Source organism: Teleopsis dalmanni, chromosome X (genome assembly GCF_002237135.1).
Source record: "Teleopsis dalmanni isolate 2A chromosome X, ASM223713v2, whole genome shotgun sequence".
Classification (NCBI taxonomy): Eukaryota; Metazoa; Arthropoda; class Insecta; order Diptera; family Diopsidae; genus Teleopsis; species Teleopsis dalmanni.
In genome coordinates this window covers 88,723,027-88,736,060 of record NC_051848.1, presented here as the reverse complement: position 1 = coordinate 88,736,060, position 13,034 = coordinate 88,723,027, and the positions used below count along the sequence as shown (strand labels likewise).

Sequence of the window (13,034 nt, the reverse complement as noted above, 5' to 3'; positions counted from 1 at the left end):
ATATATAATAATAATAATAATAATAATAATAATAATAATAATAATAATAATATATATATATATATATTAGGGTGTCCCTTATTTTTCAAAGTTTTAAATTTCTAACGCATAGGTCTTAGTTTTGTTCATTTGCCTCTAAAATACTCGGAAAAAAACGTTTACCTTATTTAGAGTACGATAACCCGTGCTGATCGGCAGTAACGGTGCATATTCAAGACATTTGTCATTTGTTTTCAATTGTTCTCGCGATTAACACGTATTGTTTTACATTTAAAGTATGGCAGTGGAATTAAGAAGCAATAAAAAATGTGTTTTCTTAATTTGTAACATAAATTATCAAATAACAGGCGCAAAGTTACCGTCTAATCGTCAAGTTCTTGCGGTACTTTTTTTAACATTCGCGTAGTTAAATTGACTGTTAGTGAAAGCGCTATCTCGTTATTCGGGAGTGTATTATATTTTGGAAAAAAACTAGAATCCCTACCAGAGCCATACCTAACTGTGTAAAAAAAAACTTGTGCATCTTCACTATGCTTGGAGGGTGTTGCAAATAAATTCTAAAAAAACACAAGATATTTACAAGCGTCGTGAGGACGACTTTAAGAACAATTTAGATAATTTATTTCATATAGCAAACGCCTAAGTAACTTTATCACGCCTAAGTTAGTTGCAGCTTTAGATAGATGTTAATTAGGCATAAGGGATTCTGTTAATACACTTCAGGTTCTAGTAGAAGCACTAGATCTTAGTTGTGATGATTTTCCGATAAACAAATCGTCTATTCAACGTATTCGCACACAGAACCGAAAAGATAAAGCGGAATCAATAAAATCAAATTTTCAGAATAATATGCCTGAAATGGTGACCGTTCACTGAGATGGGAAATTATTACCTGCACTTAACGTGAGAAGTTCTGCAGAAGATCGCTTGCCAATTCTAATTTCATTTGGAGAAAAGGAACAACTTCTAGCTGTACCCAAACTTGAAAGCTCTTCCAGCCTGGATCAAGCTGAAGCTATGTTGAATGCACTTTATGACTGGAACCTCGATAACAAAGTACAAATAATGTGCTGTGACACAACTGTGTCTAATACAGGGCGATTGAAAGGAGCTTGTGTACTTTTGGAACAAAAATTAGACAGGGAATTACTACTTTTTGCTTGCCTCCATCACGTTTATGAACTGGTTTTAAAATGTGTGTTCGAAACAAAAATTCACCAAGTCACAAGTAGCCCCGATATCCCACTTTTTAAAAAGTTAAGAGACAACTGGAAAACTATTGATCCTGTTGCCGTTGAAACATATACCGATATCTTCACACGACATTTTTTAATACAGCAATAGAAGATTTGTTGACATTTTATAATCAAGAACTGCAAAAAACCATTGGACGTGATGATTATCGAGAATTGATTGAACTATCTATTATTTTCGTAGGAGGAGACAGTGGAAAAAAAATAAAATTAGACCACCAGGATAGCTAGAGCTATTTACTCTTTAAAGATATGTTTGTTACAATCCCAGTTCAAAATTAGCGTCAAGGATAAGCGAGTACTTCAAGACATCTGATTATTCATTGCTGTTTTATATACAAAACCATGGCTTGAATGTAGTCTGGCGGTAAAGGCACCAAATCAAGATTTATGTTTTTCAAAGAAGCTTAAGTAATATGAAACTGTTGACAAATTGATCTCCAAAGCAGCCCTGAGCAAGTTCAGTCAACATCTTTTGTACTTGCCAGAAGAAATTACCGTTTTATCGCTCTTTGATGATGAAGTTAATGAACAAACCAAAACGAACATTGTAGTGAGTTCGCAAAGAGAGAGTTCGTATGATTCTGAGAAGAGATACATCCCATCTGAAGAAGATATGTCTAATTATTTGTATAGTAAGTAAGAATACAATAAATAGTACTATTTTTTATACTGTTTTCAATAAATTGTTAATAATACTGCCTTATTTATTGTTGCAGGAAAGTCATTAAGTGATTTTGCGTCTGTCAAGATCACAAATTTATTTTCTCGATTAAAAATTGATAAAAATGTCTTCCAGAGACCCGTTTCTAAATGGGATGAAGATGTTGCCTATTGGAAGACGAAAAGGAAAGTGCTTTCCTTAAGAGCAGTTAATAATACGGCTGAAAGAGCTGTAAAACTTATGCAAGATTTTCATGGCTCGATCATTGCAAAGGAAAAGCAAAAGCAATTTTTGCTACGCTGTGTTCAGGAGCACAGAAATCTGTATCCAGAATGTAAAAAAAAGAGACCCTCAAAAGGAAATATCCTGCCTAATCTGTAATTTTATCTTCTTTTAATAAATATTTCATAAAAATTTTAATATTTCAATTGATTTACGTATATAGCGGAAAGGGTTAAAAACAACAATTTTCAAAATCTTCAGAATTCTGTCGGTACGTGTTAACGTTGACGTAGGAAGATCAAATTTTATTTTTAAGTAAGTCTAGGTCTAGGTCTAGTCTAGGATTTTTAAATTGATTATTATTTGGTACTCCTTCAATAATTTGTTTACCTTTTTTAATAAAAATATTAACACTTATTGTATGTGTTTTAGAAGGATTAATAAATATCCTATAAATCCTCCGATATTTCAAGAATTTCTTTATATTTTTTTAATAAATCTTTACAAAATTATTTTATTTCTTTATTTTTTGGTTCAATATGATTTATACCGTTTAAAAAGAAATAGGAGGTATGCATTCCGATATCTAAAAAAAATTTTTTTCAGCCATTTAAGGGACACCCTAATATATATATATATATATATATATATATATAATTATATATAATATATATATATATATATATATATATATTTATATGATTAATATATATGACATATAATAATAATAATAATTATATATATATATATATATATGATTAATATATATAATACATAATAATAATAATAATAATATTTATACATATTAGGATGTCCTAGGGTATCAGGGCGAAATTTTTTTTGATTTGAAATACGCACTCCCCTTTTTTTTTTTTCTATTTGATCCTAGTAGCTGAAATAATAAATATTATTGGTATCGTATAACGATAACCCGTGCCGACTTGATCTCAAACTTTTAATAGAAAGTTTGTATAGAAACTATAGAAAACATTTTAGACTTTCGTGTTTATTCAGTAAATATTACATCACTCAATAAGTCGTGTGACTAACACACAGATGACGCTGCCATTGACAAATCCATATGACGTTTATGAAGTACCAACCTTCAAAAGACTATGTGTAAAATTTCATACCATTTCGATTAGTCAGGAAAAAAGTGACAGCTATTTAAGTGAAGCTACTTTTGTTATTTTCAAAACAATGGAATCAAAACAATTTCGTGTGCTAATTTATCATTGCTTCTTGATGAAAAAAATTACTGTACAAGCTCAGCAATGACTTCAAAAGTATTATCCGAACTTTGCTCCATCGAAAAGAACCATTTGTTATTGGTTTGCTAAATTTAAACGTGGTCGTACAGACACCGATGATGGTGAACGTTCTGGTCATCCAATTGAGGTGGTTATTCCAGATAACATCAAAAAAGTCCAGAAATTGGTTATATCTGATCGTAAATTGAAATTGCGGGAGATAACTGAGAGCGTAAAGATATCAGAAGGTAATGTGTTTACAATTATGCATGAATATTTCACCATGAGAAAGCTCTTTTCAAAGTGGATGCCGTGTTTACTCATAATCGATCAAAAACAACAACGTGTTGATGATTCAGAGCAGTGTTTGGCCATGTTTACACGTAATAAATCAGATCTTTTGCCTCGATAATGGATGAAACATGGATCCATCATTTCACTCCGGAATCAAAACGATCATCATCTGAGTGGACTGCAGCCGGTGAACCAAGTCCGAAGTGTCCAAAGGCACAACAGTCAGCTGGGAAGGTTATATAGCTTCAGTATTTGGGAATACACATGGTATAATCTTCATTGACTATCTCGAAAAGGGAAAACTATCAATAGTAACTACTACGCGGCATTACTGGATCGTTTGAAAGCAGAAATTGTTAAAAAACGACGGTATATGGCGAAGAAAAAATTTTTGTTTTACCAAGACAATGCACCGTGTCACAAGTCAATAAAAACGATGGCAAAATTGCACGAATTACATTTCGAATTGCTTCCTATCCACCGTATAGTCAAAAAAATGCTCACCGGTAAAAAATTCATCTAAAATGAAGAAGTAATTACTGAAACTAAAGCCTATTTTGAGGTAAAAGACAAATCCTTCTACAAGCCGTTGAAGGAGATTATATTGATGAGTAAAATCGATTCTTGGCAGAAAAAATTTGTTTTTCTTAGTCACACGATTTATTGAGTGATGTGTTAAAACACTTAGGGTGTTCACTGGGCACTGGTTATCGGGTTATGTGCGTATGTAGTGATGTGAACAACAACAAAATGCACTGAATAAAAATAACCAACTTTGTGCGACCCCTGCCTATGTATATAAATTTATCCGGATTTGTGGTTATTTGCAGTGTTGAAAAATAATATAAAACTCAAGCAAATGGCACCACAAAAAAGATTAATTTTACCGAATAGCACCACAAACTGTGAATTTAAAATTGGCATCACTAACCTTCTTTGGAAAAGAAGTGGAATATAACCAAGACATTCACTAAGATTACAAAATCACTTTTCTTCGAAATTTTAAATTTCTGTCTTAAAGAAAATAACTACTTCATGCAAGGCAACAAAATTTATAAACAACGTAAAGGCATGCCAATGGGCTCACCGTTATCACCCATTATAGCAGATATCGTGATGGAAGAGTTATTGGAAAAGTGTATGGACGACCAGGAATATAAACCAAGATTATTAACGAAGTATGTAAATGATATCTTCGCGATACTACGCAGAAATAAAATAACTCAAATACTTCAAATTTTTAATTCTTTTCACACAAATTTAAAATTCACCATACAAGAAGAAAAGAATAACAGGCTTCCTTATTTAGATGTTGAATTAATTAGACATAATAACCAAATTCACTTTCAAAGGTATAAAAAGTCTTCAGCGTCAGGAAGATTAATTAACTACAATTCCAATCATCCTAAACACGTGATTTTAAATACAGCATCCAATTTTATTAGAAGAGTTCTACTACTTAGAGACAATATTTTCCATAATAAACAAAAGAACATAGTGCGTGATACTTTAAGAAAGAATGACTTCCCCGAAAGGATTATTAATATGATGCTTAATAATAACTTTAAAAAGCTCCAATCAAACAATAATAATGACAAAAAAATATATAAATCTATTGATTAAGTTTCGAAATTGTCAAACCAAATAATGAATTCTAATATACATGACAAGGAACGTTATAGAATCACTCAGAAGACAACTAACACAATAGCTAAATTATATAGCAATACTAAAACAAAAATAAATAATAAAGACAAATCTAATGTAGTGTACCAGCTGAATTGTAAAGATGACGGGTACAACGTATGTAACAAAATATATATAGGTACGACTAAAAATAAGCTTAAGACAAGGATGGCTGGACATAAACATAGTTTAAAAAATAAAAGTGGTGCTGAAGCCAATACAGCATTGGCTGTACATTGTATGGACCATAAACATGAACCTGATTTTGAGAAGGCAAAAATCTTATATGAAGATAGGAACCATAATAAGAGGTACTTTCTGGAAATGCTCTCAATACTTCAAGTTCCCAATACTATAAGACTTAATTATAAAACTGATACGGACAACTGTGCTCAGGCTTATAGGTCGACCAGATCGACCTGGCTCTCTCTGGCGCTGCAAGATTATCAACGCTGTTCGAACACGCCTTGCGTTTTGTTCGCATTTTTCTGCAAACCTCTCCAAACTTGGTACAATGTAATTAACTTCTTAACACAGTTAGGTAAAGCTTTAGTTGGTATAATACTTATCCATTAGAGGGAAGTTTTGAACCAGTGATTTGATATTTTACATCCCCAATTAAAAATATTCCCTTTTTAAAACTTTGTAATCCCATTGATATATTGAGTAAATGAAAATAATGCGTTTACTACTAAAACAAACAAATAATAACAAACACTTCGATAAGGTCGCTGCAATGCGCCAAAGGATGCAAGTTCTGACACGTATCGGCAAGTCGGCACCGGTTCTTTTATTTTTAAATACATAAAATTTTATTTACAATTGTTTTGACACCATTCAAACATAATTACAGGGTATGCGTTGAAAAAAAAAAGAATTTGATTTTTTTAGGATTCCCTAATATACATATGGTATATACAGTTTGTCAAGTATAACTTTACACATTCAAAAAAAATTGAAAATTTCAATATCTTATTCAAAAAAAGACAACTTTTTGTTTTAGTATATATGTTTTTTATTTTATACGGTGAAATTCCTCTAACTCGAAGTTCCCTAAGTCGAATTATTCCACAACTCGAACTTCTATGTGCGAACTTTGAATTTTCAACAACTCTTCCTTGGCTTTTTTTCTCCATAAGTCGAATTCCCTTAACTCGAACTAAAAATTGGCATAGCTTTTTAGCATTTCCCTTTAAATTTATCTCCACAGCTTGAATTTTTGGTTTTGCCTTTATATTTTCAAATACTTTTGTCATCTACTTTTCTAACTTACGCGACATTATTGGATTCTAACTTTCAGCGACACTAAAATGGCTAAAAACTGCTCTTATTATTGTAAATTTCCTTAATGCAATGATGAAGTTGTGCTCATTATCAGTGAAGCAGTAGACTTTCAATCACAAACATGAGTAAAAGAAATTTGAAATGTTTGACAATCCCGGAAAAAATCAATTTAATTAATGAAGTAGAAAAAGGTGACAAAAAAGAAAAAAGATATAGCCGAAAAATATGGAATTCCTTGTAACACCTTATTAACGATTTTAAAAAATAAGGACAACTTAAAAAGACAGTTCTGTAATAATAAATGTCTTCCCTTGCCGTCCCTTTGACGATTCGAGTTAGGGGAATTTCACTGTATATTTTTTAATTAGTCTATTAGGAATATAAACATAAAAAAACATTATAAAATTATTGAAAGAAGAACACAAAATTTGGCAAAAACAAATCCCACATCATTTTTGAATGTCAAGTAACTGTTTACACAACTTGTGTTTTTTCAGTATTTTGCATTATTTAAACGATGTGCGGCAAATTTGGCGTAATTGACTCCCTGCATTGATTCTTGTCTGAGATATTGATACTTAATTAATTCTTGTTTTCTAATTTTTTCACTTTTAATTGTAAAATGAAACGTTATCGTTTGCAGTGGTGTCCAGGTATTATAGCCGCCACTTGGGGAAACTATGAGAAATATTTTACTAATATGTGGGACTATTTATAATATTTTAAATCTAGCTGAATAAGAGAGTAGATTAGAGCCAATGTATAAAATTATCGTTAAGACCAACTTTCACAGCATATGCAGAATATGTTATCATGACGAAAATATGAAAAAACCAGGAACATTTGACCTGGGTCTATACTACGGAATGCAGAATATGTTATCATGACGAAAATATGAAAAAACCAGGAACATTTGACCTGGGTCTATACTACGGAACTTAGGGAAGAATATATTGTTGTTGTTTCTTATATAACAGAGCGTCGGGCCATAACGCGGAACAAACACTAAACAAGAGTTTTTAGTTAAAATTTATCGCGTTTTGTACAAAATATTTGTCTACTACTTTAATTTTTTTTATTTTTTTTTTAAATAATGAGACAATGTTATAACCTCCTATGAGGCATAAATTGTGCTTTGCGTTATTAACCTACCAAGCATGCTTTAAGGTATTTATATTGTTATTAAATGGAATATCACTTTTCCTGTCAAATTTTTAAAATGATGTGTTACAATTTGACGCTTCATTTGAAGCAGAAGGACTGGGGATTCCCCTTACATAAAGACACCCAAAAATATTAAAGTAGTTTGGAATATCATTTAATAAAAAATGCGAATGTATTTGGGCCATTAAAAGGAAAAGCCACATTTTAAATTTCATCAAAAATCGTCAAAAACAACGAAAAACCCAGAGGTTACCTAAAACCATAATACTGCAAAAGCGAAATTTGATACTAAGCAACAACAACGTGAGACTGGGTTAATTCCATAAAAAAAGGCTGCAATATGTTATATCAAAGATACTACAAAAGACCATTATAAATACTTAAAACATTATATGAAAAAGTTTCCATTGAATAAAGCTTATATTAAACAACTTTATATTATTTATGTAAACAGTTACTTGACAGTCACAAAATTATGTAGGATATATATTTTTGTTGTATATTCCATTTTTTTTTTTCAACAAACTAATGAACATTTTTTTATGTTTATATTTTCAATTTATCAATTATTAAAAATTATTCACAAAAATCGTTATATTTAAACGAAATGCAGTATTTTTGCGATTATAAGTTAAAGAAGTGAATTTTATTTCAATGTGTAAACACATTCTTGACGTACTGTATATTTACCATTAATTATAATTAAATTTGAGGAACAAATTTTAGTAAAGATACTTAAAAAAAGTATGTGTTAATGAATTTTTATTACTAAATTGTTTTTATATAATGCAATGCTTACTTGAGAAGGTGCTCCATCAAATTCTGTAGCAATCTCCAACACCGTATCGTTGCACTCCTGCGATTCAGAATCAACACCTACATCATCTCTCTGTAAATGTTCAGTATCTGATAACATGTCAAGATGATCTATGAATACATCGTTATCCGCACAATGTTCATCATCATCAGGCTGAACAACGGAATTCGCAATAGTACCAGCCGATTTATTAGCCACCGTTTTACGAAGATTTGAATTTTGTATGTCATAACCTCTAGGTACGAGCCAGCCACGCATAAATGTATTTTTATTAACAAGTAAATCTGTAGGTAGTTTTAATTTGCGTTGGTCCCATTTTTTGTGTATATTAGCACGGCGTTGTTTATTTGTGGCCTTGTCATAAGGCAGATACAAACTCTCGTCGCCGTCTACTCCAAATATAAGAGGTTTTGAACGTGTCTTAACCACTTGTGCACGTTGTGCCCGTTGATTTATTAGTCGACCATTTTGAGTATTACTTGAAAATAGTAAAGTAGACTGACTTGGGCGAAGTCCTTTAAATTTCCAATGGGACGGACCAGCCCAAAATCTAGAGATTTTATTTAGAGGACGATACGAATATTCCAACTGTGATGAAGAATCAGTAGGACGTAAATCCTCCATAATCTGTGCTGAATGGCGTAAACCTCGGCATCTATTTATTGCAGTTACTTCCTCTAAAAAAATATTGAAATTTAAAAAAAAAAATTAGTTATAAATGAAGCTTCAGTATTCTTTAATTAGATATTTATGTTTTTTAATTAATGTAATTAATGAATTAATGAAAATTAGTTACTAACGATTTCATATAATTTTGACGCTTTTTTTTTGATATTAAATATAGTGAATTTGTATTGACATTGACACTTTAATTTCATTAGCTCGTCAAATCAATTCACTTTTCCAAATAATAGCGCATAGGGTATAATCAAAATTAAAAAAAGAAAACTACCAAACCGACCAAAAACTAAAGTTAAACAGGCTTAAAAATTAATATATATGTATATATATACACCGGTGCATATGAGCAGTCGTTTAAGCGACGCTACTGACTATTGTACATTACTCATTATATTTTAATACGCTCAAGTGGCAGAATCGCCATCTTCTCTATTTTGCCGCTTATTTCCACTGGACCAAAATGTCATAAATTTTAATTTTCTGGTTGTCGAATTTTGGGGAAATGGACTATTCTGTGCGACTTTTTTCACTTTTTGGATATAGCTTACATATCTTTTATCTGAAAAACAGCATCAATAATAATGTTGTAAACTATTTACATAAATTTTATTACAAAAAAACCTTATTATATATATATAGATGCATCACCAATTAGTTCTAAATTGGTTATTGAAACAAAATTAAATCAACGAATGTTTTGAAACATTCCTGAACCGTTTGTATTTCCTGAACCGTGCAACTACTAAACCTCAAATCCTTAACAGTATGCTCACATTTTCCGCGCGTTATGCGGTCAATTGAAAGGTATCAACAATATTCAGAAAGAGGTTGCTAGCTACTATTAGTCTAAGAACAAGAAAAGTTTAGTAGGAAGGCAAATCTTTAGCACAATATGAATACTCATATTAAAATTTATCATTGTCAGTTCTATACCATTTTTATTCAAAGTTAAAATACTTTTTATTAAATAGAAGTTCATCAACTCTTTTCTATACAATGCTGTCTTACGTGCCACAGAGATGAATAGTTGAATAGTGTTGCAATGAGTAGAACTCATCCTATTTAAACTTTTCGAAATCATTAAAATTAATAAGTAAAATAAAAAAGTTTTACAAATTTCCAGAATCTTGTCTGAGAATATCAATATCTGGAAATATCTTCTAGAATGCCCACAACGTCACTAATTAAGAAAAATGCAACACTTGTATACTTCTCAATATTACTGTCTCAGTGTCCAAATGTTGTAAAATGATTTTTATGCAATAAAATTATGTATTTCTTTTACTTAGGAAAAAAAAAATAAATACACACCATAATACTAAGGGTATAGTACATAGCTACTACAATTCTACGTTTATCTGAACATTTTATTTTTGGAATAAATATTAGGTTTCTATATAGTTTACTAAATCAATATAAAAAAGATAATTTACCTGATGTTAAGTCATCATATTCACAGAAATCAACATCTAACATAGGTGCTTCCGGATCAAGACATACTGGCTGACATTCAGCATCCATGTCAAATTGCACAGCTAATTCAGATGGTGTTAAAACTCGTGGAGTGTCATCGGGATCATTCACATTAAGTGGAGAAGTATTTTCTTTTTCGTCGTCGTACTTTATTTTATTCTTTTTTGAAATAATATAACCAGTATGTAGTGATCTAATAAATAAGTTTTTAGAGCATTTGTGCAAGATCTCTCCTTCATTTTCACCACCTTCTTCCCTGATTTCGTCAAATTTATCCACATCACTATTTTTAAGATCAGTTTCTTCTTTTTCAATTTCGCCAAATACATTTGCAGGGACATCATCTTGGGCATAATTACCTTCAATTTCTGATGTATAATCGGTGTTATCATTCTCAATCCCCGTCCAATAACTAAACTTTGTACACAACTTTAAATCATAATCGTTTGTCGGTAACACATTATTCATTAAACGTTTGGATGAATTTATTGAGCCACCAACTCTATTAAGTTTGCCAAAGATGACATCATCCATTGGAACAGTTTCTAATAAACCATTTAAAGTGTCTTTATTTTTCGTAATTGTGCTTATTTGTCGCCGTGCACGCTTTTTTGGTTTAGGTGGATTAGCATTTGTGTCCGGTTGCGCCTCAGCGACCGATTTATTAGCTATATCAGTTCGGTCATTGGAATCATCAACATCGTCGATACCATCAACTTCTGCATTCTTGCTGCTAAATTTTTTTGCAGCTAAACCTGCGGAAATACGCATAACGTCTCCGTATATAGAGTCTACGCGTAAACCATATACCCTTGATGAAGCTTCTAGCGAAGGACAAGCAACCTTAATTATGTTCAAAGTTTTAAACAGAAACAATATTTAACCCACATAAGTATACTTACCCTAAAGTTGTTCAAAAAGTTTTGATGACGCTCAAGCAAAACAGTCAATGTATCAATAACTGATAAGGACCATGCATTATCACGACTTATTTTATTGTCTTTATAAATTTCCAAACATTTTTCTAGATTTTGGTTTTCATCCATCAAAATTTGCCTTAATAAAGTACGGCGACGTGCCAAACGTCGCTCTTCTTCATCATCATTTGGTGGAAGTTCTGTTACGTTTTCAGTATAAAGCCTGGCATCAGAGAATCGAATCGATTTCCGAACACTTGTAGGTAACATGGTTTTGCTAAACAAATAAATATTTCGTGATATTAATATGATTTTTATATTGCTGGCAATTGCTATAAACTTAAAGCAACTATTTTAACACTACATCAATGATTGCCAACACAAAACGAATTATAAATATTTATATGAAATGCCGAGCGCAATTAATTTTGATTATTTGCGTTTGTTTTGCTTGTTAATTTCGACAGCGTCACTTGTCAGTTTTGCTTTTGTTCTCCTGTACGGATTTTCTGACACTCAATTTACAATAAATATTTAAGGCACTAAATAGCTGTGAAATTTTTAATATCACTCAACGAATTGTTTATAAATTTGTTAATAGTTACCATTAAATTTCTTCGAAGCTATCTGTATTTGCAATGCATTCGCCTTTTACATCGTTTTCTTATTTCAAATAAGAGCGTCCGTATAGTACGTTCAGTGATGTATGAAGTAAATTTTAAGCATTGAAATTTAAAGAAATTGACAATTAAGAATAAAACAATTATGATATAAAATTTTTCTATTACAATAATAAATATATGTATATAATTATATTTATAGGCGAATTTTTTAATAATTTAAAAACAGTGCACATATATATAAATGTTTTGTCTGTACGTATTATATTTTCAACGTATGTATAAATATGTACATTTTCTTAATACTATATTTATATAAAAAGAAAACTGTATGTCAATACTGACATTAAAAACATAAAGCAAAACCTACTTTGTAATTAAGTGCAATAAATAAATAAATCTTTACATAAGTACAGTGCAAAAAATCCCTAGAAAATTTCAATTTACTTTACCTCAAATTACTCGAACTCGCACACGGCCTTATATACAAATTCTAATAGTTGTTAATTTACTAGTCTGAGCGTGATACTAATAGTCTATTTTAATATGTTTCCACTGGCATTACATACGCAGGTAATGGTGCCTGCAAAAGTTCGTTCGTTCGTAAGCGTTCGCTTTAGTGTGGATGCACCTTTAGGCTGCGGTTACATTGCATGCGAATTTTGTCTTGCGTGTTCGTACATATGTTTTTTCATGCGAACACATTGCA

General features: G+C 31.1%; 1 protein-coding gene across 1 annotated transcript; it reads right to left on the bottom strand.

The window, feature by feature from the left end:
• Nucleotides 1-7,013: 7,013 nt before the first annotated feature.
• Nucleotides 7,014-12,486, bottom strand: LOC119688671 (condensin complex subunit 2-like). The gene is made up of 6 exons (XM_038103340.1): nucleotides 12,311-12,486; nucleotides 12,070-12,255; nucleotides 11,691-11,982; nucleotides 10,749-11,631; nucleotides 8,587-9,311; nucleotides 7,014-7,022 (listed from the first exon to the last, which is right to left on the bottom strand). The coding sequence occupies exons 3-6, from the start codon at nucleotides 11,973-11,975 to the stop codon at nucleotides 7,014-7,016; spliced, it is 1,902 nt and encodes a 633-aa protein (XP_037959268.1). The 5' UTR covers nucleotides 11,976-11,982; nucleotides 12,070-12,255; nucleotides 12,311-12,486.
• Nucleotides 12,487-13,034: the final 548 nt, after the last annotated feature.

Bases quoted from the DNA above. Each gene is read 5' to 3' on its own strand.
- LOC119688671 (XM_038103340.1), bottom strand. From the start codon at position 11,975: ATGTTACCTACAAGTGTTCGGAAATCGATTCGATTCTCTGATGCCAGG. The intron at 11,632-11,690 runs GTAAGTATACTT...AACATAATTAAG, and splicing joins ACTTTTTGAACAACTTTAGG to GTTGCTTGTCCTTCGCTAGA. The intron at 9,312-10,748 runs GTAAATTATCTT...ATATTTTTTTAG, and splicing joins ATATGATGACTTAACATCAG to AGGAAGTAACTGCAATAAAT.